Source organism: Jatropha curcas, chromosome 3, assembly GCF_041381405.1.
Source record: "Jatropha curcas cultivar XTBG-Jc1 chromosome 3, XTBG_Jcur_1.0, whole genome shotgun sequence".
Classification (NCBI taxonomy): Eukaryota; Viridiplantae; Streptophyta; class Magnoliopsida; order Malpighiales; family Euphorbiaceae; genus Jatropha; species Jatropha curcas.
Genome location: NC_143153.1, coordinates 19,321,474 through 19,346,922, shown reverse-complemented (window position 1 = coordinate 19,346,922; position 25,449 = coordinate 19,321,474). Strand labels below are relative to the sequence as shown.

The window sequence follows — 25,449 nt, the reverse complement described above, 5'->3', positions numbered from 1 at the left end:
CTTATTGGTAGCAGCCAAGCACATCGCATAATTTTATTGCATCTTATGATAGTTTTTAAAAAAATTAGTATCTTTCTGTCAAATAGGTGTATAATTTATTCTTCTGTCAAGTTCTACATTTTCATCCAGCTTTCCTGGACTTGCATCTCACATGCATTTTGTGTAGGGGAGATTTTGGGAGATTGGGTCATGGAAATTGTAGTGATTTGTTCACTCCTCAACCAATTAAAGCGTTGCATGGTTTAAAGATAAAGCAAATCGCTTGTGGGGATAGCCATTGTTTAGCAGTGACGGTAGAAGGCCAGGTGCAAAGGTTAGTACTCTACATCTTTCTCTTGCTTTTTTTCTCATAGCCCTAGATATTAGATTGATGCTGACTTTAATTTCCTCAAGTTTCTGTTGCGAGGCTGTTCTCAACATGTAAATCACTTCTTTTAAGTGCGTGTTAAGGTTATGTTACTCAGTACAACATTACTAAGAGTAGTTGCTGGAACTGAAGATGTTTTGAAATCAAGAAACATTTCTTCAAAATTCCTCTTATACCTCATACTATTCAATTATTTCCTTCCCCTGTAGGATCTCTGACTCAGGTTTGTTCTTGCGCTATGAAAAACTAAAATAAAACTTAATTATGTTGTATTGACATTTTCTTTTAAACAAGGAAGTAAATTTTATTGAAGAAGATAAAGAAAAACTACTACTTGGCGGGTGAATGAGCCTCTAATACTATGTTAGAACCAACAAGGACAAAAAAGAGAACTCAAAAATGTAAAGCTCTCCAATCTTATTGGGTACACAATGGTGTTGTTCCATTAATCCTTACAAAAAGTCCAAAGAAGTCATGAAAACTTTCTCATCCCATAAAAGATTAAGGGAGATTCCTTAACATGTAAGCTTTCCTCTCAATCCAAATGCTGTATTGGATTCCATTGAAGGCATTACTCTTGAAAATTTTTAGCATTTTTTGGTGATCAATAGCCCCTCCATTTTAAGTCAAAATACATCTCTAGAGAATAAGGACATTTCTAACAAACACCAAAAAGATGGTCTTATATTTCCTAAGTCACCTCACATGTGAAATAAAAAAGCATTAGACTCAAAGTACAAGTGTGCTTTCAACACAAGAGACATTAGACAAAGCCTTTTTTAGGTCTCTCGTTTTTGCAAATATATGTGCAATGACCGTAGGAAAAATGTGAAGAAGATACTTGAGATTTGGAATTTCCATGGACTTTCATTGGTGACATTAATTCTTGCCATGGCTTTCCATCCATTCCTCCATAATTCTGTATACTTTTGCTAGCCTTTATACTAAAGCTGATGGGTAATGGGAATAGTATTGATCATTTTCGAATAAGGGCTATATTTATAAAAGGTGAGATTTTATTGCAAAAGAGAGAGTAGCTAGGCCTAGAGAAGAAGGCATCTTCCTAACTCGGCAAAGAATTACAAAAAAGAACATAAAGAGCAAGCTGTAAAAAGTAATGTCCTTCGATTAAGCTAGACAACATTCAGAATCCTCCCTAAAAGCTCCAAAAGATATAAGTCCGTATAAAAGCCAAAATTACCACCTTGTCCCACAAATTTCAAAATTTTGACCTCTCTGTCCATCTAATGACTCCGTAACATATAGAAAAAGAATAATTGCAAGGAATTTGGCATCTTTCTCTGCCACCAAAAACACCTTCATTTTAAACTAACAATTTCTAAAGATTTTGTTTACGCACAATGCTCCTCAAAGCTGCTAATGCCTTCTTCTAGATCTTCGTTTTTCTCCTACCATGTCAGTTTTGTTTCTTCCAATAATTGCAAATCAAGTATATCTTGTTTATTGCGTAGAATGCAAGTCTACTAAATCTTTAGATGAAGCTATGCCATTGGCATCCATCTTCTGCAATTCAGTTATATCTTGTGGGAAAACATTCTTTGCATTGAGTTTTTTCTTGTTTCCCTGAAGTTGGGGGCGGAATCAGAATGGTCAGCTTGGTCTTGGTACCACAGAAGACTCTCTTGTGCCTCAGAGGATTGGAGCTTTGCAGGTACTTTTACTTTAGTCAGTTCCTTCAGAGATTATGTTGTTCATATTCTCTTATTTGCTTTATTTTCTAAATGTTTACAGATTTAGCATTGCCTGTTGAGCCAAGAATAAACTACCTTCTTTTTAAGCAGAACTAGTCAGTCTAGTCTTGGATTAAGATTTAGTTGTGTTGAATTTCTAATCGGACTTCTGTTTATACTATGTATGGGGAAGGTTATAAAATAATAATCATTATTATTATTAATGTTGTTGTTGTTCTTTCCATAGAATGAGATTTGGCTATATCCCATAATTGTCAAAAGTGTGGGAAAAGAAATTGGATTTATATCTTGGACAAAGAAAAGTAAAATCCCAGGGAGTGGGAGCCTAATCGATTTTTTAATCACTTGAAGATACAGGAAAATTTGTATCTAGGAGAGGGAGCCTATCAATCATTTTTAGTGTGTGAATGGGTTGGTGTGGTGCTTTAGGCCCAAAAGTTATCTGTTAAAATCTTGAAATTCTTGTAAGTTTCTATGATTAAATTACTAAATTTCATAAGCTGAAGGGCACCATGCTGAGTAGCAGCTGTAAACATGATCACAAGAATAGCACTAATCTGAAAATTATTGTAAATGTCTGTCTCATAAGACATCTATTTATCAATTGGAGATGGTGTGTTGCTACAATTTGTGCTCCATATTGATCTTGCAGGGAATCCCAATTAAAATGGTCGCTGCTGGTGCTGAACACACTGCAGCTGTCACAGAAGACGGTGAGCTCTATGGATGGGGTTGGGGTCGATATGGGAATTTGGGCCTGGGTGACAGAATGGATCGCTTGGTGCCTGAGAAAGTTTCTCTGACCCATGTATGTTTGCAAACTGGTATTATTTATCTCTCAATCAGATTTCTATTGTCATCACTATTATCCAAGATTAAGAACTGCTGTTAAAACTATCAATTTTTTTAATCTACATTTTATCAAAAATTTTTTAATGTATTTCCCACTCATTTTCCTTTAAATTCTTTCATTAACTTTCAAAATTTTATTGATTCGAACAAAGTTAGATCTTTGAAACTAGCTTTAAGGAGAGTAGCATTTAACTATGGTGTCAACAAAATCTGGTAGGATGTCTGGAGGAGCTTCCCCATATAGTCGTGGTCATAGGAATCCGTTCTGAAGCCTCTTTTTTTTTTTTTTTTTTTTTTTAAATGTCAGATATAGTGAGTCCCCAACTAGTTTGGATTAATACTTAGTTGTTGTTATTATTGTCAGATATAGTGAGTGATGGTTGACCACAATTTTTTCAATTATCTAACTAGTCAGGCTATTTATCTGCTGGGGAGTATGAATAAAGCTCGAGGGCATAAATATGGTAGAATCATTTTGTTCTTTGTATTGATATGAACAGAGATGTGAAACTTATAAAAGCTTTTCTAATAGCTTGCCACGAACCTTTGCTTGAACCACCTGTCTGAAATTTGTATTAGTAGTTTACCATTTCCTAGAAACCTTTGCTTCAGTAGGCAAATTTCATTAATTTGCTGCATATGAATAAAGGCGGAGTGAGGGATAACCACCTCCTACATAAGTGGAAACTTTAGCAAATTTTGAGGAATACCCTCCTACAACTAAGTGAAGGAAAAAAAGCTAGAAACTAATTAAACAAAGCACTAAAGCAAACAATTGACATTATGTGCAAGACGGACTGACATCATGGGAGCACCATGAACTGAAATGACCAAGTCGTAGGCTTGGCCTATTCTAAATTCACTCTTAGGGCCATGGCCCATTTGTGAATCACTTTTAAACTATCTGAGGGTAGCTAATGGTGTCTACTTTACCAAGAATTTGGTGCACCTTGTAGGTTTTATTTGCATGAATCATCACTTACTTGTTCATATATTCCAATAAAAATACCTATCTATGATTTCAACTTGTTTGCCTTGCTTTTGGCATCTTGCTAATATCAGTGTTGGAAGTTGTAGGGAGAGAAGATGGTTATGGTTGCTTGTGGATGGAGGCATACAATATCTGTTTCCTCTTCTGGTGGATTATACACTTATGGATGGAGTAAATATGGTCAATTGGGACATGGTGACTTTGCAGATCACCTCATTCCACATCAATTGGAAGCATTGCGGGATAGTTTTATATCTCAGGTAACCTCTTTCTCCTGGAATTGCTATGGTAATAGTTGAATTTTCTTGATTACTTGAATTTCTAGATTTTATGTGTAGTTTTCTTGTCTGCTTTCTCAGTTTTTGTTTTTTATTGTACTTCATTATTTATTCTTTCCGGCAAGGTTTTAAATCACAGTGGCAGTTTTAGTCAATGGTGTAGGCTTGTCAGTGTTTTGCGGTCAAATTATAACTATCATGGTCAGTGCAATTGTGAATTTGTTTAGAAAAATTATGGTATTCATTGGTCATAGTCCATCATGGTGATTGATTGGGTCAATATGCTAAAACACAGCTGGTATTTAACACAATTACTTGCATTGAACTGAAAAATGATTTGGCCGTATGTCATTTTTTGTTGAATCACATTGGTCTAATTTAGATTCAGATGTAAGATTGTATAAGCCAATAGGGTGGCTTGGTATGATGTTAAGTGACTCCTGACCTAGAGGTCATGATTTTAAGCTCAAGAAACAGCCTCTCTACAAAATAATAGTGAGAAGGCTGCATATATCAAGTTATCAATCTTCCCTAGAGCCTGTACATGCGGGTTCTTCGTGCACTAGGTCACCCTTAGATAAATTGAATAAATTCCCCTGTCAAATTGAGACACATACGAGGTACCTTCCTTTTGTAGTTGGTTTTTTTTTGTTTCATGACTGCTACTTCATCCATATCAATTTGTTTGGTCTAGTGGTTGGGTTAAAACAATGCATTATTACATAAACCCTATGCCACATCCAAATGCTGAAAAATGATTTGGTCCTATGTTATTTTTTGCTGAATCATGTTGGTCTAATTTCGATTCAGATGTAAGATTGAATAAATTCCTGTCAAAATTTGACATATGAGGTACCTTTTATATTCAGGTTTTCTGTCTTTCATGACTGCACCATCAGCATTATCAACTTTTTTGGTCTAATGGTTGGATAAAACAATGCAATATTACATAAACTCATACTCCCTTCGTCCCATTGCAATTGTCGTTTAAGGTTATTTTTTTTGGCCACTTTAATTGTTGATTTAGAAAATTAAGTATTAATTAAGGAAGTATATACATAACTTCCTCAGAATTTGAGAAACATTTCCTTCTTGCTCCCAGGGTCTAGTGAGAGGTTCTAAAAGTTGATGTGGTGCGGTAAATTTTCATTGATTTAACCCAAAAATCTGTAGATTGTGGAATTTATGTCGTGATCAGTGAAATATGTAATTTATGATTTTTGAATACTTGCATTAATACCAATGGGATTTACCAAAAGTTTGGAAATGTCTCTAGAGGCTGTAGTAGTTGTTATGCTATAACTTCACTGTTGATTGTCATCAAGATAGTTGTTTGGACTCCTGATCTTTCTCTTTTTCTAATTTTATTTACATTTTCACTGTGATCGAGCGGCTTCCTTCTCAAGTGAGAGTAAAGGGGCATCCCTGGTTCATAAGCCTCTCTGCTGCAAGGTTGTAGTGAGGGTAATCATAAGCAACCTTCACCTTTGCTTTTTTTTCTTTTTTTCGGTTTGTGAAGAGACTGTTTTCTAAGGCATAATTCAAACTCGTGACTTTCCTAAAAGGAACAGTCTTTTCCATAGTGTCAAGGGTTATTGTGAAAGTCAATTTTCTTTTTTGATAATACATTTTTTATGCCTTCCTGCTGATTTGTTGCTATTCTGGTGAGCAAGAAAGGTGGTTAGACAGATTTATCTGGTTAGATAATTGTGGTTGTTTCAATTTCCACTATGTTTAGCAAATCGGAAGCTGAGAATAATAATCACTTGTTAGTTGAAAAGGATGAGAATAGTCAATATCATTTCTCTTAAAATGGATTTTTTTTTTTTTTTCTCTTAGAATCAATGTATTTAAACTTGTCTTGTTTTTATTTTTATTTTTTTCTAGGTATCAGGTGGATGGAGACACACTATGGCAGTGACATCAGATGGGAAACTTTATGGCTGGGGATGGAATAAGGTTTAGAATTTTTATCATTGTTCAATTTCAAGCCATGATTCTTTATTGCCTGAGGTAATCTTTTTTGTTGGTCTTGGTGAATCATTGGCCATAGAGAAAGTCATTTAACCATGTAAGATGCCATTTTTGCACCAACTGATATAGGGACTAAGAAAGGTAAAAGATAGAAAGAACAAGGGAGAAATTAATATCTCTATTGGTCATGCAAACATGTAGAGCAATCTCCTATTTGTATTTTGTCTCTTTCGTTTATTTGTTTGAATTAGTTTGCGTTTCTTATTTCGCTGTGAATTTATTTACTTTGATAAACTTATATATGTTTGTTGTTTATCTTTCTTGCATGGACAGTTTGGACAGATTGGAGTTGGTGACAATGTGGACCATTGTTCTCCTGTAATAGTTAAATTTCCCCATGACCAGGTACATTCTTGTTACTGTAGCTGAGAACTAAGATAGCTCATGCCATTTATATTTCAATTCTATTGATTGTCTTCTTTTTGTTTTCTTGTTTTGCAAGCTTGTTTTTGGTGTCTGATATTTCATTTTTATGTGTATGCTTTGGGGAACTTGTCAGAAAGTAATTAAGATCTCGTGTGGCTGGAGGCATACACTTGCTGTTACTGAACGCCAAAATGTCTTTTCTTGGGGAAGAGGTACAAGTGGACAGCTTGGTCTTGGAGAATCTATCGACCGGTAATAGCATATAGCTACATACTTTTAGAAATATCTGCATATTTTCTGTTCTGAATGAATTCTACTTTGGCCAAGTCTTGCTATTATTGTTCTTCTTGTCTGTGACTGTGTGTGTTTGGTTGGCTAGCATATAAAGAGGTAAAGAAAATAACTCAGAAAAGTCGTTAAGTTGTGAAATAATTTGCAATAATAAATTAGTAGTGTTTTAATGACCTGAGTAAAACAATCCCAAAGCCTGCACTCTAGAATTAAGTTGAAGTATCAAAGTACCCTCATCTGTCTTAGTGACAAAATTACAAATTTGCTCCTGCAGACTACATGGGAACCACACAAGTACATGTCAATTAGTCCATTAATCAGTGGCTGTCATCCTTAGTCATCAGGGGCCATCGTTGGCAGCCAACAATTTTTTAAAAAAAATACAATTATGGTTTGCCATTTGTTATGTCATTTTTTTCTTCAATTTGAAAAATACAAAGTTTTGGCAGGTTTGGACAGTTTCATAGTTCAAAATACGCTCAAGTCATATTAATGATAAATTTACAAATTTGCTCCTGCATACTACAGGGGAGCTACACAAATACATATCAAGAAGTCTATTAATCAATGGCTGTTTTCTTTGGTCATCAGGGGCCACCGTTGGCTGCCAACAAATTTACAAAGCAATTGTAGTTTACTGTTTTTTATGCCAATTTTTTCTTGCATTAGAAAAATATTAAGTTTTGATGAGTCTGGATAGTTTCATGGTTCTATATCTTGAAAAAAAAAAATGAATATTTTCCAATGCACTCCATATAGAAGATAATTTTTGATAGTTTTTAACTATTGCAACTTAATGTTAATGTCGGAATTCTGAAAATTTAATACGAGTGAATGTAGAGTTTTGAAACTTGCCAGACTTCTTATTTAGTAGATGATGATGCATCATTCTTAAGTTTGCTAATTATGTTTGATTGGATAATATCAAATTCTGAAATGAGTCACTTCATCCTTATTGTTAAAAGTTGGCTTGCAATTGATGTCATACTTGCTTCGCTCCGTTCGAATAGTTTTGGTTGGTGAAACGTTGGGATGGAAAATAAAATAGGAGGATGAGAGAGAAGCCAATGTTATTATCTCAATGAGAATTAGAACTTGAGCTCTTGAAATTGGGAGGAATGGATGTACATAACAAGTATGCATTATATTTTGATAAATAGTTGTAATTGGCAAGATGTAGGGGAAGGAGTAGAGTTAAGAGGAATGATGGATGTGGTGGTGTGGATAAGAACTTTAGAAGGTGCACAATTTTGCAATTTCCACCTTGAAGTAAATCTATAAGAATGGATGGGTACCACAATTATCATGGAAGGTGGGGGAAAAGTGTACAGAAAGGGTCGAACTACCAATATTAGATGTAGGTGTCTCATGTCTGGCACTCTTCTAATAATTTAAGGGGTTGGATCCCAACAGCTGCCTACTCTCTCCGTCCCTTTTTCCATCCAAAAATTAAAAAAAAAAATGAAAGAAAAAAATGAACTCTATTTTTTAACCCATCAAAATTTTAGGGAGGGATGGGGACGGTTATAAATGTTGGTGTGATTAGGTATTGGAAGTTTGGTGTCCAAAATCATTACCCAGCTGGTGAGGAGTAGTGTCATTTTCCTTTAGGGAGTGATTCCCTTTGGTATGTTATCAAGAGCAAGAATGCTTACGATGGACAAGCGGGATGCTAAGTGAAGACTAAATGTTCCCTTTGGTATGTTATCAAGTGTAGAAATTAAAGGAAAGAATATGTTTTATTTCTTTCAATTGTGTTATATTTTTCAACTTCTACTCCACTATATATAGATACAAAAAATTGTTCCAATATAGGAAGCAATCTAAATAGGAATAAACCTAAACTAGGATACACAATCTTTACACTAATTAGGAATAAACCTAAACTAGGAAACACAATATTTACTTTAATCACAAAGATTTCAACACTCCCCCTCAAGTTGGTACATAGATGTTACTCATGCCCAACTTGCAAACTAAAGGATGAAACAACTTGCTATGCAAACCCTTTGTGAGAACATTAGCTAGTTGCTCTTTTGAAGCTATATAGGAGACACTTATAAAACCTTCAACTATCTTCTCTTTTACAAAGTGACGATCAATCTCTATGTGCTTAGTTCGATCATGCTGGACTGGATTCTGATGGTTGCTTTATTATCACAAAATAAGGATATATTTGTTGTTTCAACCAACTTTAACTCTTCCATTAATCTGCGCAACCATAGAAGTTCACAGATTCCCTGTGCCATAGCTCTATATTCAGCTTCTGCACTAGACCTTGCAACAACAGCCTGCTTTTTGCTTCTCCATGTGACCAGGTTTCCTCCAACAAAAACACAATAACCTGAGGTTGATCTCCTGTCATCAAGGGAACCAGCCCAATCCGCATCTGTATAGCCTGTTATTGTTAAATGGCCATGTTTAGAAAATAAAAGTCTTCTACCTGGAGCTGATTTTAAATATCTTAGAATCCGATGCACTACTTCTAAGTGAGACTCCCGAGGGTCATGCATGTACTGACTCACTGAACTTACAGCATAGGCAATATCTGGTCTAGTATGGGCAAGGTAAATCAACCTCCCGACCAATCTCTGATATCTGCCAATATCAACTGAACTTCCCACTCTAGCTTGAAGCTTATGATTGGCGTCAATAGGTGATTCTGCAGGTTTACATCCCAACATACCAGTTTCTTTAAGGAGATCAAGGATGTACTTTCTCTGAGAAATAAAAATCTCTCTTTTTGACCTAGCAACTTCTATCCCAAGGAAATATCTCAACTTTCCCAAATCCTTAGTCTCAAACTCCCTAGCTAACGAATTTCTCAAGTGAGTTATTTCTTCTTCATTATTTCCAGTCATCGCCATATCACCAACATAAACAATAAGCAATGTGATCTTACCTTCATGATGTTTAATGAACAAAGTATGATCAGCATCGCTTTGAATATACCCAAAAGAAAGCATAGCTTTACTAAACCTTTCAAACCATGCTCTTGGTGATTGTTTCAGCCCATATAATGACTTCCTCAGCTTGCAAACTTTTCCTCTGGTTTTGTCATCATCAAATCCAAGAGGAATCTCCATATACACCTCTTCTTTCAAATCACCGTGTAGAAAAACATTTTTAACATCAAATTGATGTAACTCCCAGTCAAGATTGATTGCACAAGACAACAAAATTCTTATTGTGTTCATCTTGGCTACAGGGGCAAATGTTTCCTGATAATCAACTCCATAGGTCTGACTGAATCCTCTGGCTGCCAATCTAGTCTTGTACCTCTCAATTGAACCATCAGCCCTATGTTTAACTGTGAACACCCATTTACATCCAATTGGCTTCTTTCCTGGTGGAGGAGTTACAATATCCCGTCTCATTTTTTGCCAAAGCTCTCATCTCCTCAACCATTGCAGCCTTCCATTTTGAGTCCTGTAATGTATCTTGCCAATCTTGCGGTATAGAAACAGAAGAAACAGACAAAACAAAGGCTCTATAGGAAGTGGACAGAGCATTATAGGAGATAAAATGGGAGATGGGATGTTTAGTGCATGTTCTAACTCCTTTTCTAAGAGCAATAGGAATATCAAGATCATTGTCAGAAGGACTGGAATCAAGATTAGGATCAGAAACAACAGGAATTAAAGAAGACTCACCAAGTTCTTGTTATTCTGTATCTTCAGGGACTGAAATTGGAGAGGACGGTTGATCAGAGGTCTCATGCTCCATGGTTGTATCTGTATTAGTCTGCCGTGTGTAGGATCTAATTTGCTTAGACCATTATGATGAACAAAGCAAACACAACCAAAGACTTTAGGAGGTACAATATAAGAGTTTTTTCCTTGAAGAACCTCTGATGGAGTTTTAAAATTTAAAGTACGAAGAGGCATACGAATGATAAGGTAAGCAGCAGTCAAATTAGCATCCCCCCAATATGGTTTGGGAAGATTCATAGTGAACATAAGGGACCTAGCTACTTCCAGTAAATGTCTATTTTTCCTTTCCGCTACTCCATTTTGATAACTAGTATTGACACAACTAGTCTGATGTATAATACCATTAGAATCTAAATAGGTACGAAAAATTGCATTCATGTATTCAGTACCATTATCAGTTCTTAGCATCAAACTGAGTACAAATCATTTTATGGAAGTTCTGAAAACACGAAAAAACTTCATTTTTTGTTTTCATCGAATAAACCCAAGACAATCTAGTGCAACAATCAATAAAGGTCACAAACCATCTATAACCAGAAAGAGAGACAGTTTTAGTAGGACCCCAAACGTCAGAATGAATAGTAGCAAAAGGAATCAAATTCTTATTATTAATTGGAGAATAAGAATGCCTGGCGTGTTTGGCAAGTTCACAAGCATCACATACTAATGAATTAAAATCACATTTAGCAAACAAAGTGGGAAATAAACGTCCTAAAACAGAAAAAGAGGGATGTCCTAATCTCCTATGCCATTGAATAACTTCATGGGAAGGATTTCTAGAAGTTCCTAACAAAGCTTGACTGGTACCCGAATTTGAAAAATGACAAACGTCATCCAACAGATACAGTCCATCACGCAAGCTACCACTACCAATTGTTCTCCCCGTGTTTAGTTCCTGAAATATACAATGAGTAGGGCAAAAAGTTACTTCGCAATTAAGTGCTTTTGTGATTAAGCTAACAGATAACAAATTAATAGGAAATCTAGGAACATGAAGAACAGGGGAGAGTTTAATATTGGAAGTACAGTCAATAGAACCCGTGCCAGCAATTGGTACTAAGGAGCCATCCGCAATGCGAATTTTGTTTGTGCCTTGATACTTAGAATATGCGAGGAAATGTTTTTTAGAGCCTGTTGTATGTTTATTTGCTCCTGAATCTATAACCCAAAAGGGTTTTGCAATTTTTGCAAGAAAGGTAGGGAAAGCATTACCTGAATTAACAAAATTAGAGGCTGCAGTTTGGGTTGAGGACGAATCAAGCTGTGACAACAATCGTTTCAGTGACTGAATCTCCTTATCAGAAAAGCTTCCAGCAGTAGATGGTTCCTCAGATAAAGCTCCGCTATTAGATATGTGTGCCTGTGGTCTAGAAGAACTGACCCGCTTTCCTCCACGCCCCTTAGTTGGGCGTCCATGTAATTTCCAGCAGAACTCCTTAGTGTGCTTGTTCTTACCGCAATAGTCACAAAATAATTGATCTCAATCTGAAAAACTGCTCTTTTCTCTTGCAGAATAAGCAATCAACCCTACTTTGTCAATGGTAGATTTGTGAACCATAGCGTTCCTCCTAGTCTCCTTTTACTTTACAAATGAGTATGCTTGTCGTTGGACTCGAATCTAATCATACTCGTTATTTAGGCCAGCCAGAAAATCATACACACGTTCTACTTCAATCAACTTCTGAACTTGAGTTGCATCATTAGTACATCTTGCTTGAAAGTCTTGATAATAATCCAGTTCCTGCCATAACCCACTAAGTACAGCAAAATACTGAGTGATAGTCAGATCTCCCTGCTTGGTTTCATGAACTTTCTGTCGCAATTCATACCTCTGAGCATAGTTTCCAGTTTGTGAATACGTCTGTGAAGCAGCATCCCATATCTTCTTAGTTGTATCAAGAAGCAAATATCCTGGGGAAATAGTTGGCTGCATGGAATTTATTAACTAAGACGTAATAAGAGAATTCTCGGATTTCCACTTGTTAAAAGCCGGGATCTGTCGAAACTGGTTTAGTTGCTCCACCATCAAGGTATCCCTACAAACCTTTAGCTTCAATGGATAATAAACAAGACCGAGACCAAGCCAGGTAGTTTGTTCCATCTAACTTCACCGGACTAATCTGAAGTGAGGGGCTCTTTGAGTGAAAAACCATATCTACCTTCTTTCCGTCAACCATATCTTAAAAAAAAAAAAAAAAAAAAATTTAAACGGCAGCAGTGATAAAAAGGCAGCAGCGGTAAAAGGCAGCAGCAGTGGTGGAAAAGGAAAAAATTCCTAAAAAGGCAAAAACTGGTGCTGAAGAACTAGTAGGTCTGAGTCACCACACCGAGTCGAGGTCGCCGGAACAAGAATCGTCGACGGAGCTTGCCGGAAACAGCCGCAGGCGCTGGTCTCAGACCACTTTACAAACTAAAACTGTTGCCGAAAAATTCACAGCAATGGCTCTGATACCATGTAGAAATTAAAGGAAAGAATATGTTTTATTTCTTTCAATTGTGTTATATTTTTCAACCTCTACTCCACTATATATATGCAAAATATTGTTTCAATATAGGAAACAATCTAAATAGGAATAAACTTAAATTGGAAAACACAATCTTTACACTAATTAGGAATAAACCTAAACTAGGAAACATAATCTTTACACTAATTAAGAATAAACCTAAACTAGGAAACACAATATTTACTTTAATCACAAAGATTTCAACATCAAGAGCAAGAATGCTTACGATGGACTAGCGGGATGCTAATTGAAGACTAAATGTTACCCACTAGAGCTTAGTGGAAATTGGTATCTTAGGTTTTTGCTACAACTCTCCACTTGTTTCTTTAAATATGAAGTTGGTGATGACTTTCGTATTTATTTCTGGAAGATTTTTGTCATGGCCAATACCGTTTTCATCATCTTTATTGATTTTTTTGTGTTTAATAAAGCCCCTATCCTAATTTTGGCCCATGGCATCTGTACTCTTTCGTGGAATAATTGGGAGATTGAGAATTGATATTTCCTGTTAGTTTTGTTGGGTTCTGCTTAATTCTCTCATAAAGCAGATAGGAGTTTGTCTTCTGATTCCTCTGGAAAGTTGTCTTTGTAAACCTTTCCATTTGCATCATATTCCTCTTAAGATCATTAGTTTCACGTATCCAATAAAATTTGAAAACTCAAAAATTGCGACTCAGGGTAAGGGCTTTTGTCAAGGCTATAGTTGTGCAGAAGGTAAATCCTAACAACCTTTTGTAGAAACTGAAAAAAAAAAGCCTATGTATTAATGTTACAAAGTTTGGTGAGACTTATTCTAGCTTGTTTCCACATTATGAGGTGGCTTGCGATTAGGGGTCGTCCTTTTACTATTTTTGTGGGTTGTCCAGAATCTTCGGAGACTTGTTTTTTCTGAATGGAAAGAACTTGATGGTAGGATAGACGCCAAAAAGTCTTTGAAGTTGTGCATTTTCCTTTTATTTTATTTTATTTTTTTCTTTTTGATTGCTATTTAAGTCTGGATGAAAAGAACGTGTAACAAAAATTCAGAGTGTATCCTTTAGCTTGTTGTGGGACAAGGTGATTTGGCTTCTATAAATGTTTATGTTTTCAGAGTTCTGTAAGTGTTTATGGCTTCTATAAGGTGATTTGAATGTTATCCAACTTAATTGGAGAGCATTAATTTTTCAGCTTATGTTTGATATTCTTATAATGCACTCGATGATGCATGATGTTTGCCAAATTGCCAAGTTTTTGTTAACAGGGATATCAGACAGGACCAATGTAGAATTTGGGGATGTTTGTCTGTGTAGAGTGTTTTTGGCTTACCAATATGAGCATAATCCCAGTTCTCTCAGTTAACTTCAACCATATGTTGCCAACTGATGTCATATAATCTTTCAGTTGAAATATTTCTTTTCGAATAAAATTCTGGTGACCAAAATATTGCTCTAATCTGTGTATAATAAATTGGCAATTTCATTTGTTTCGCTTTTAAAGGAATTTACCAAAGATAATAGAAGCATTAAGTGTTGATGGATCTGGTGGACAGCAGATAAAATCATCAATGGTTGATATGTCATCAGGTATTTGTACTGTCCTCATCCCTCTCCTTTCATGTTATTGTGACAGAATTTATACTGATCCTTTGGATTTTGTTTCTATATGATACCCTTCAGGGAAAACCTGGGTTTCTCCATCAGAGAGATATGCTGTTGTTCCTGATGAATCTGTAAGCTTATTTTTACCTTTTTACTGGTACCAAAGATGGGACAGATTTAACCTTCATGTTCAGGATTTTCATTTTCCTCATTGATTAAATATGAACTTACATGTGGAGATGCCAATTCTAACGTGCTTTGATATAACCGAATACATAAATTCACTTTTGAACTTTGCAACTTTAGTCTTGTGACATCTCGAACTTTGTGGATGACATATTGTGCACTTAAACTTATAAATTTTGGTAACATTGAAGTATTTAATAAAGTGATTTTGCAAGTTAAAGTGTTTTTTTTTTTTTTTTTTTTTTTTTTTTAATGGTGCAAGTTGAAGTGTTTAAGAGGTATAATTTTATAAATTGAAGTGTTTAATTTGTTTTGAAGGCGCCAAAAAATTATGGGTCTGTTCGGAAAAATTAGTTGTTTTGGTAGCTGTTTGCTGTTTTCGTCGTGTTTATCTGTTACCTATTAGCTATTTGAGTAGCTTTTCATAAATGCTCAAAGTTAAACGTTACTTAAGTTAACTTTTTATAAAACGCTACCTTAACCTGTAAAAGCTAGTTCAAATGCATGTTATTTAACACTATACAAAATAACGTTTAGCATTTTATTTGCATGGTTTGACAAAATAAACATATTAAGAATTTAGTCAATGAAAGTTATTTTGTTTTTTTTTACCCTTAACTAAATATTAATAAAAGTACTTCATTTAATGAAGGATCATAAAGGTTATCATGATAATTATAATTGTTTACTTATATAAATTTAGAAAATTTGCGAACATTTTGAGACATTTAAAAAGAAATAACAAGCAAACAAAATGAGACTGAGAGAGTATTATAATGCAGTAATATATTTTTTTTCTTACCACATTGTTGTCTTGCTTTGCTCCAATTCCTATTATGGCGTGGATGACAATGTCAGAACTCACTGGCCTCTGCTGTATTCCAATTCCCGGTGCTGTTCGTATTCAAATTATTGATGCATATGCTAAATAGTGATGGAATTGTTATGATCACTTGTTATAAGCAAGTAACAATGAGAAAAAGATGCTAAGTGATAATTCAGTTCATCAGATTTGGTTGTTAAATATGTGACCATGAATACAATGTAATAAGATCATTGATAGATTGAATTATGGTAATGAGTTCTGATGTAATTACTTTTCTGATGGGTGCAGGGACAAACGGCAGGTTCCGGTAGAGGGAGTGATGTAAGTGTTCCCGAGGGTGATGTCAAACGAATTCGCATTTGACAGCCCAAAATTCACACAATATTGCAGGAATAATCTATTCCTGTTACTCATGTCGTGGTCCCTTCTTCCGGATCACCCTTACACCCTTTTTGAATCTTGTCTGTGAATGTAAATTCCTACAGTCGACTAGAATTATCTTTTGCTCGTCTACAATCTTGAAAGGGAGTAAATATCAACCGAATTCAACTAATTTAACTGTGCGATAAATTTCTTATGCTTATTAACTCATTATTCACCTAAAAAGAAAAAAAAAAAAAGAGATCTATGGGCTTGTCTGCCTGTCTTGGAAAATCATTGGGTGAGCCTGGTATGCTAAGGAATAGAAGCACTTTGTATTATTCACAAACACATGGAATCTATCCGAATTAAGGTTCCGTTTGGTGAGCAGTAATGTATTTACACTAGAAACGCTTTTAATTACATTACTTACAAACATTTTATTACAGCTCATAGATAAACAAAAGGATAAGTAATTAAGTATGCATTGTAATGGTTTCACTAAAAATTTAGCCATCTTTCAAAAATTTTAAAAATAAAATTGCCGGAGCAAAATAGAAACCAATTTTGAATATTCTGGAGGTTTCATTTGGTTTTTTCATCCTAAATAACTCTAAAAGGCACAACAATTCGTTTTAATAGACATTTGACGAGTTTTTCTAACATTGATTTCATTGTTTTTGACAGCTTAATCTTGAATTTCACTATGACTAGTTGTAATTTTACTCCAAATCGATTTTTATATATTGGGTACTCTGAACTTATCGGCTTAGTTGCAATTATACTTTAATATGCTTATAAGATGTAATTGTACTCTAAAAATGAATTACAACATTCTGAATTTGTTGATTTATTGCGATTGCACTCTAAAAGCAAATTAACATTAAAATTTTGATTAAAATAATATAAAAAATGACTCCGTAACCAACCCATGTATTTGAACAATAAATAATAAAATTTAATCCAAGTATCTATATAATAAATAAATAAATAAATGGTGATTCCTTTGTCACTGTCGGTAGCCATCATTAAATTTCTTACAATGGGAAAAAATAGTAAGCTGAAGGACAAAAAGACAATAATTAATTTTTTCTTTTAATTTAAATGTTATGTTTTACGTTTAACTAAGTTTAGATTGGTTATGAAGTACATTTTTATATTTTTTTTAATTAGAGTTTCAAGGTGAAATTGCAATAAATTGACAAAGTTCAGAGTGTTTAATTCATTTTTAAGATGCAATTGCACCCTAAAAACAAATTAAAGCGTAATTACAAATAGATTGATAAATTTAGGGTGCCTAAAATACAAAAATCGATTTAAGTTAGATATTTATGTAGTGCAAAATGTATAATATAGATATATTCTAATATTATACATTGACCTTTAATGATATTATACATCTACACTACACAAATATCTCATCCATCAATGGCATTTCTCTTTCAAAGACTGAAGATTATGGTTTTTGTTCTGCAGCCCCATATATATCTCAAATAATAATCCACCACCTCAAAATAAGGAACTGCGATAATACTAGGAGTATATTTGGCAATATTAACTGTTCTAGTAGTTGTTAACTATTTTAATAATTGTTAGTTGTTAGCTCGTTAAGTATCGATTGAAAGTGAAATTATTTGGTAAAAACATTTGTTGGATTGACAATTAAATTTAAAATGATAAACACTACATTATTCACTTATAGCCATAAAATTAAACTTATTATAAAAGAGATGATTTTACTAAACCTACATTTTCAAAATTTAAGGGAGAAAAGAATGAAAAGTTCTATTTTATAAATAAAATTGAAAATTTTTAATACTTTAGGAGAAATATTTTTAATTTTTATTATTTGCTTGAGTTCAAATGCAAATATATAAACAAACATTTTTTTTCTTTTATTATCAATTGTAAAAAAACCCAAGCATAAAAAATAATATAAAGAAATATAAAAATTGTGAAATTATAGTTGTTCAAACTTGAGAACAAAATAAAAGCACTAAACATATATATAGCATAGTTTAAATATAAAATAATTATTTTTGAACCAATGAGTCGCACCTATCCATGATAATTGACTTGAACATTTTATCAATCTATACCGTATATAAATGTGGAAATAAAGGAAGGAAGATAATGTGATTTCTAATAGCGTCCTTAATAAAATTTGAAATATTCTAAAATAATTTTAGTCATAGCCAATTAGAAAATTAAAATTTTATTAGTTGATTTGATATAATTTATATAAATTATTTTTTAAATAAATAGATATAGATAATTAAAAATTTTAAAATTTTAGGTTTTATCTTTTTTTAATAAATATATATATGATAATGAGACATTTTGAAAATTTTTATATTTTATTTTTAAATATTTTATTTTATTTTGATTCTAATTTAAATATTTTATTTAGGAGAGATAAAAAAGTATATATATATATATATATATATTTAATATTTTTTCTTTATGTTTGTATGATTTGATTTGATACATTTTTTAAAAAATAAATTTTCATATAGAATATACATAATATTTTATTTAAGAGAGATAAAAAAGAAAGTGATTTTCTTTTTTTGGTATGGTTTTAAGAAAAATTGATAATTTATTTCGAGATAATAAAACGTTTCTTTTATGTGATTTGTTTATTAATTAATTAACTTTTTTTTTTAAAAAAAATTACAACTTAGAACAATGAGAAAAAAAATACTTAAAAATAAATCCATTAACTGTTATGGCCCGTTACCTTGAGCCGGACCGACACCAAGACCTGGATAGGCTTAAAGCCACCAAAGCCTATAGTAAGTCAAAAGTATACCAAACAAATTTCATGTTCAATAGAAATGGCCTCAGGTCCAACATTATTAACATTTACATATTATAAGTCTTGGGCTCGTTTGACCCGATTCATCATATTCAATAATAAATCAATTTTAAAGCTCTCTAGACCCCAATCAATATATTATATGATAGAAACTTTAATAAGTCATACATCAATAATTTTTAATTTATTATACAAAATTATCGTAATTGCGGAATAATCTAAGAACTTAAAATTTCAATTTATTTATTAAGATATCTTCTAGGCGTCTGGAGACAAAGGACAATGAGTTATTGGAAGACCTGTAACCTGAAAAAAAATATTAAGGCGGGATGAGCGCCTAAACGCAGTGAGTAGATTAGTTAACCCTCTTACCCCACACAATCACAAAAATACATAAATAAATCAATCTAGTCATCCGACTAGTTATATGATCATGCAATTGATCATACAAATGACATAACAATAGCAATCACAAATATTAACACCTTCACATAATCACATCACGTGGAAATTGGTCACTGGCGTCACCAAAACCCTCGACGAGCCATCCACACATATGGCCCACCCTCTCATCACATATGCACCAGGGAGCTGTCCTCATACATGATTGCCCGGTCTCAACCTTACTTGACTAGCGTTCTCATTTTTTATACTCTCTTTTCTTTCCCATATCAATAGGAGGCCACTCTGTTTTCTATATCATATTTCATCAGATGCACACGGAGGCGCTGATCTCCCCATACATAGTCGACAGTATCATAAACCGCTCTCACAAATCCAACGGTGACCTACTTCATTCCAATTCCACACAAGCAAAGCATACATAACGGATATCACAACTAATCAAACCACTTCCAATAGCAACAAATAATGCAACACCAAAGAACAATTTACTAAGTAATGCATGTTTAGCATTTAGCCGTGTATGCATGGATGCAAATGCAGGTGGATGATGCTAATTATCTAACACTACTCACTGTTATACAGTTTAGTTAGAAGCTATATTCCTTTCTCGATACTCTGCCATTTGGAATTTGATTCCTCGAGACCTGCAAGAATATCTAAAGAAAGAATCAAAATAAGTTTACTATTCATGAATTCTAAGTGTCTTTTCTAAATTCTAATTATAATATTGTATCTATTTTTCTCCAATTATTTAATCCAGATATTCTAGACCGACATAATTCCTTTATCTTGGTTTCGTAATCTTAAGTTTCCTATTGCAATCTATATATGTTATACATGCTAATCTAACCTCATGATAATTCTTTAACTAAACAATCTTCTATAAATATTAATTATTGAAAATAAAAATCAGCTAATTTCATTATTTAAGTTTGTCCTGCCGAAATCCGGCAGCATCTCCCCTAAAATAGAGTTGTCTACCTATTTCAAACAATATCAAACATTGAATGTGCACAGCCCATCCATCGGGCAAAATAACTCAATAAGCCCATCCTCCATTATTTCAACATCAAACTATGTCACCTATATCATTTGTTAATTACAGTTACATCAAAATCATGCATATTTAATTATATATATGTATACTTGTATATTTACACATATATTAGTAAATTGTGTCATTAAAATTTAACTAGTTAACATGGCAGTCCGTATCCTCTAATTTGGCTAAATTAAACTAGACTAAATTAGAGTTTAGCTAAATTAACTTAATAAATCTATATGAACATAAGGAACTTATGAGACTAATTAATGCCTGAAATATTCAAATTGGCTAATTATTATTCTTGAAGCATTCTGCCATACCATTATCATTAATATACAATTCAATTTATATGTTGATCAACCAAATCTATTAAATAAGGAAATTAAATATTCGCATCCCAAAATCCTATAATTTCTTGTAAATCAACTAAGCTTGATTAAGTTTTGATAAGTTAACAATTTATAATTTGCTAATTCTTTTCAAAGACTTAAACCTCGAATAACAATTAGCTTAATGAAAACTTACTCACATTCTCTACTAATTCAAACCTGAATTTATATTGCCAAGTTAAATTTAAAATCTACTTGCTAGCTATATTATTAAGTTTCAATAGTCAAAAGCCAAGTTCAAATCCTAAAGAGGAATAAACCATGAAATTGCAATTAGCTTAGAATTTGAAGTTTATTGCTCACTAGTCAAGATTTGGCCTATATCATTGTGTTCCGCGGGAAAAGCTGGAGATTTTGCCTCTTGATTCCTTGCCGAATAGTGCCAGTTGGTCACCGGACCGTCGCCACCGGCCACTGTGCATAGTGATCAGAACATCGAACTTCACCAAAACTTACAAACAATACATCATTTTATTCATTTCGACGAGAGGATCACTAATATGTGATCAAATCAAGATGGGTGTGAAAGGTTTGGTGGTGACCATTTTGGGTTTTCCGATTCCGGCTATAACAGTCGGTGGGAAGACCATCAAATGAAAGAGGGAAAGAGAGGAGTTGTTTGGTACTGACCTCACGCCCTAGGCTTTCCCGAAATGGTGTGAATCATTGGAAAACGGTACTGCAATGGTGCCGAACTTTTTTGCACGTGATTTTCTCTCAATCCATGCGACTGATGTGTGAACTGAGGTTCCATTGTGCTTCCTTGCATCGAGTAGATAATTTTAGAGTCCTCACTTGCAGGATTCCATGCAGTTTCGGCTGGGGAACGGGAATGAAAGGGGAGGGGAAAGGTGCTCGCTTGTCGTGAAAGGGAGAAGGAGATGAGATAAAAATTTTCTCTCTCCTAACCCTATTGGCTAAAGGTGGAACCGGTTTGGTTCTTAGAAGAATCTAGGTTTTAGCTGGTTCGATTTGGTTTTTAGAGTTTCTCAAGTGGTTCAATTGATTTTAGTTGGTTTCTATTAGTTTGGCCTAGTCTTATTTTTGTGTTTAATTTATTTTCCAATGGTTTTCAAGCAGTTTGATATATTTTAATTGATTTAATATTTAACGTCCATTATTAATCCTTAAGAAGTTTAGAATGTTCTCGACTAGGAGTTTCGATAATATGTTTTGGGCTTCAGCTCAACTCTGAAAACTTGGACTCGGATTAGAATTATATGGTATTTGTAACCCATACAGTCGAAAATCTAGATTTTTGATTTAATTAAAATTTGAAAGTTTTGAAATTAAAATTACGAGATGTTTCAGTCTTTCCCCCTTAAGACAATTCATCCTCAAATTGAAATTTAGTAAGGAAGAGTAGGAATGAACACACAGGTGATTTGAAGATCATAAGAAATACTTCAAATACAAAGGAGATAGCTTAAGAGCAAATAATATAGACTGAGCGAAGGGAGGGGTGGGGGGTATTCTGATTGTACTTCTATCACCAACCATCATATTACTTTTCTACAGAAGCTTCCTCTAATGACCTCGAGAGGATAATTGCACTTCAAACCAACCCTTCTAAGGTCGCTTCCTTGGACTGATTTAGTTCATAAGACTTTCCGTTAATTCTTATCTTTCATCCCAACAACTCTCTAAGATCTTGTTTTCATTTTTCCTATATATATATATATATTCACATATCCCAAAATATCCAACGTACACCTATTGCCAAAACACTAAATCTTGATGTGAAATAAGGATGCCATTTGAGGCAAAAGCTTTTAATTTCTTAGAACTAAGAAAAGGGTTTAGACTAAGAGAAATGAGGCCTTGTGACTTAATAGCTGGATGTATTTTCCTTTATTCTATATTAAATAGCATAATTCTTAAGCATTTTCTAACTAAACTTTTATAACTTGTCTGCTTTGAGTTCCAAGTCAAGCACTTAAAAGCAAACCATCAAGGTTTCTATTCTTGGTTATATACATATAGGGTCAATTTATAATGCTGTCAGATTTGACACTACATAGATTGAGGAGGCAATATTTGCTCAAACTCCTTATTATATTACTTAAGTTCTCTATATCCTGCCATGCCCATACACTACTAGCTTACTTCATAATTACATTCGATCTATGTTTATAACAGACTCTATCCTACATACTTAGACACTACTTAGCTACTATTGGAATTGAGCGACTTCAAAGTTCTTGAAATGGCATTGATGCCACTGCACTAGCTTGGTCTGCCAAAGAAAGGTTTGAAGATAGGTTAATTGTTCCTCCGTCTCTAGGTAGAACAAGGAAGAGTAGAAATCTTGATGAGGTAAATGAGGTACTTGGGGCTATACATACTACATTATCCATTAAGTCTGCAAAATCCATCACTAAACAATACTAAGATTGCTACCAAATGAAGGGAATGAGTTTAAAGCAATATTATTAATTCAACCCAACCAAAAATTTATGAAATTCTCCAACCTGATTGTGACCTCGCACCAACAAACCTCAAATCTCAAACCAAAGCTAGCAATAAAAGCATCACTTAGTTTCTTGTCTTACAAGAAATTGATTTATAATTTTATTTCTTAACTTACTTCAAATAAAAACCATGGAGATTCCCATACAGGTACTGCACTTCTCGTGTAGTAAAATTAAACTAAGAATTCCCTAAAATTCCCAATGAACAGTAAATTAAAACCCAGCTAACTTATTAACAAAGAAAATACCCCAAATACCCTTATGTTCTACTAAGGACATAAATATAACATTCCTTTTCTATCCAATAAAATAAGTAACTAGCAAAAGATGCACTAAATAATAAGAATTCCTTGTTTTAATTGCTTCACATCAAGAAATTATATTTATTTACATTCGTTGTCATCTCAAGCAATATCCCATGATTCTTTATTAATTCTCATCCTTAGTTATTATTATCAATAATACTTGTCATTTGCACTTATACATCTACAGGCTCAGTATATAGGTTCAATTGATATAAGAGAAAATAATTAATTCGTCCTTGAGTTTTGATCAAACTAACTAAGTCATCATTGCAGTTTGACAATATTAATTAATAGTCCTCGAGATTTACCTCCGTCAAACCACTTAGTCCTTCTGTCCATTTTCTCCAGATTTTTCCGTTAAAACCTTTTTAAAAGACTAAAATACCCTAATAGATAAGAATTGAAAATAATTAATTCGTCCCTGAGATTTGACCAAACTAACTAAGTCATTCCTATAATTTAGCAATATTAATTAATGATCCCTGAGATTTACCTCTGTCAAACCATTTGGTCATTTTATTTATTTTCTCCTGATTTTTCTGTTAAAACCATAAAAAAAAGACTAAAATATCATTATACTTAAGAAGAAAAAGACTAAACTAATCTACGTTATTTGCTTTATAATGGAATGATAGTTAAGTCTTATCAAATTTACAACTGAAATTCTGCAAAAACGATGATTTTTTTTTATTTTCTAAAATATTCTTACTATTTCTATAATCCTACCTTCATTTCATTAGTTATAGTTTGTAATGAAATATATAAAATAACTTGTTCTCTTGAATATTGATACCTAATATTAAATGCCTATTATTTTTTATTGAAATTAACTTGATGTATATTTTTCTTTTTTGTCGTTTTATTGGTGGCTCAAGACAGTAAAGTGGCACATTATGTTGATAAAAAAAATTTTTTTTTAAGTGAATATCAAATAATCAATATATACCCTAACTCTTCGTTTTCCTTCCACGACAAATGGAAATTCTAACTTAGGTTAGTTTAGTCTTTTTTTTTTCTCTTAAATATTAGGGTATTTTAATCTTTTTTTTTTTTTTGAAGGTTTTAATAAAAATCTAGAAAAAATGGACGGAATGACCAAATACAGAAGTAAATCTCAGGGATTATTAATTAATATTGTTAAACTGTAGGAATGATTTAGTTAGTTTAATCAAACCTCATGAACGAATTAATTATTTATCCTTCTTAAGTGTCAGGGTATTTCAGTCTTTTTTAAAGGTTTTGACGGAAAAATCTAGAGAAAATAGATGGAAGGACCAAGTGGTTTAACAGAGGTAAACTTCGGGGACCATTAATTAATATTGCCAAACTACTGGATAACTTAGTTAGTTGGGTCAAGCCTCAGGGCGAATTAATTATTTTCCCTTGATATAACTCATAAAATTTTTTCTAACTAGGTCCTATCAAGCTAAAGAAATCAGAATTTTCTGATTAGAATCCATACATTTCTTGCCCAGTAACTCCTTTCGCAATCAAAACTTGATTTAAAATATTATATATTCATACCATAAGCTATAATTCAACGGTCAATTAAAATGGCTGTTGCCAACCTAAAAAAAAAAAAAAAAATCAAGATTCTTAATTAAATTTCATACTATATAAACTAGTTAATTCATTTACTAACAAAAATTCAATTTACCTTCTCATATATCTTAAGTCAACGCACTAATTTTTAACAAAGAATTAGATTAGCTGCTGCCATATAAAAATCAGTCTTATTTCTCGATGAAAACTGAAATAACTAAACATACTTATCAATTTCAATTGTGCTTAAGGTTGACAGTTTAATCAAAGATTTTTCTCAAATTTGCATATAAACGGTACCTTAGATTAAAGCTAACTACTATCACAATCGTATTTGAAACAACCTGAAATGTTATTTTCCAAAACTGATCAAATTAAATTTAATTTCAAATGCCATGTAAATTTTATTTCGCAAAT

General features: G+C 33.2%; 1 protein-coding gene and 1 long non-coding RNA gene across 5 annotated transcripts; one reads left to right on the top strand and one right to left on the bottom strand.

Annotated features, from left to right (window-relative positions):
* Positions 1-166: 166 nt before the first annotated feature.
* Positions 167-16,505, top strand: UVR8 (Regulator of chromosome condensation (RCC1) family protein; the record flags this gene model as incomplete). Its single annotated transcript, XM_012226565.4, is given in 10 exon segments — positions 167-313; positions 1,958-2,039; positions 2,732-2,887; positions 4,009-4,182; positions 6,088-6,159; positions 6,508-6,579; positions 6,734-6,852; positions 14,585-14,670; positions 14,764-14,816; positions 15,986-16,505. Coding segments are annotated over 10 exon segments (1,036 nt in total), but the record flags the coding sequence as incomplete, so codon positions are not given.
* A 2,490-nt stretch (positions 16,506-18,995) lies between these two features.
* On the bottom strand, positions 18,996-21,813 carry LOC110010372 (uncharacterized). Of its 4 annotated transcripts, none has more exons than XR_005177245.2 (3): positions 21,018-21,637; positions 19,361-19,936; positions 18,996-19,181 (listed from the first exon to the last, which is right to left on the bottom strand). It is a non-coding gene; the product is annotated as an uncharacterized LOC110010372 (long non-coding RNA). The 4 variants fall into 4 exon arrangements; XR_002285339.3 differs by having other exon boundaries at positions 18,996-19,936; positions 21,018-21,128; positions 21,345-21,634; XR_002285338.3 differs by having other exon boundaries at positions 18,996-19,936; positions 21,018-21,813.
* Positions 21,814-25,449: the final 3,636 nt, after the last annotated feature.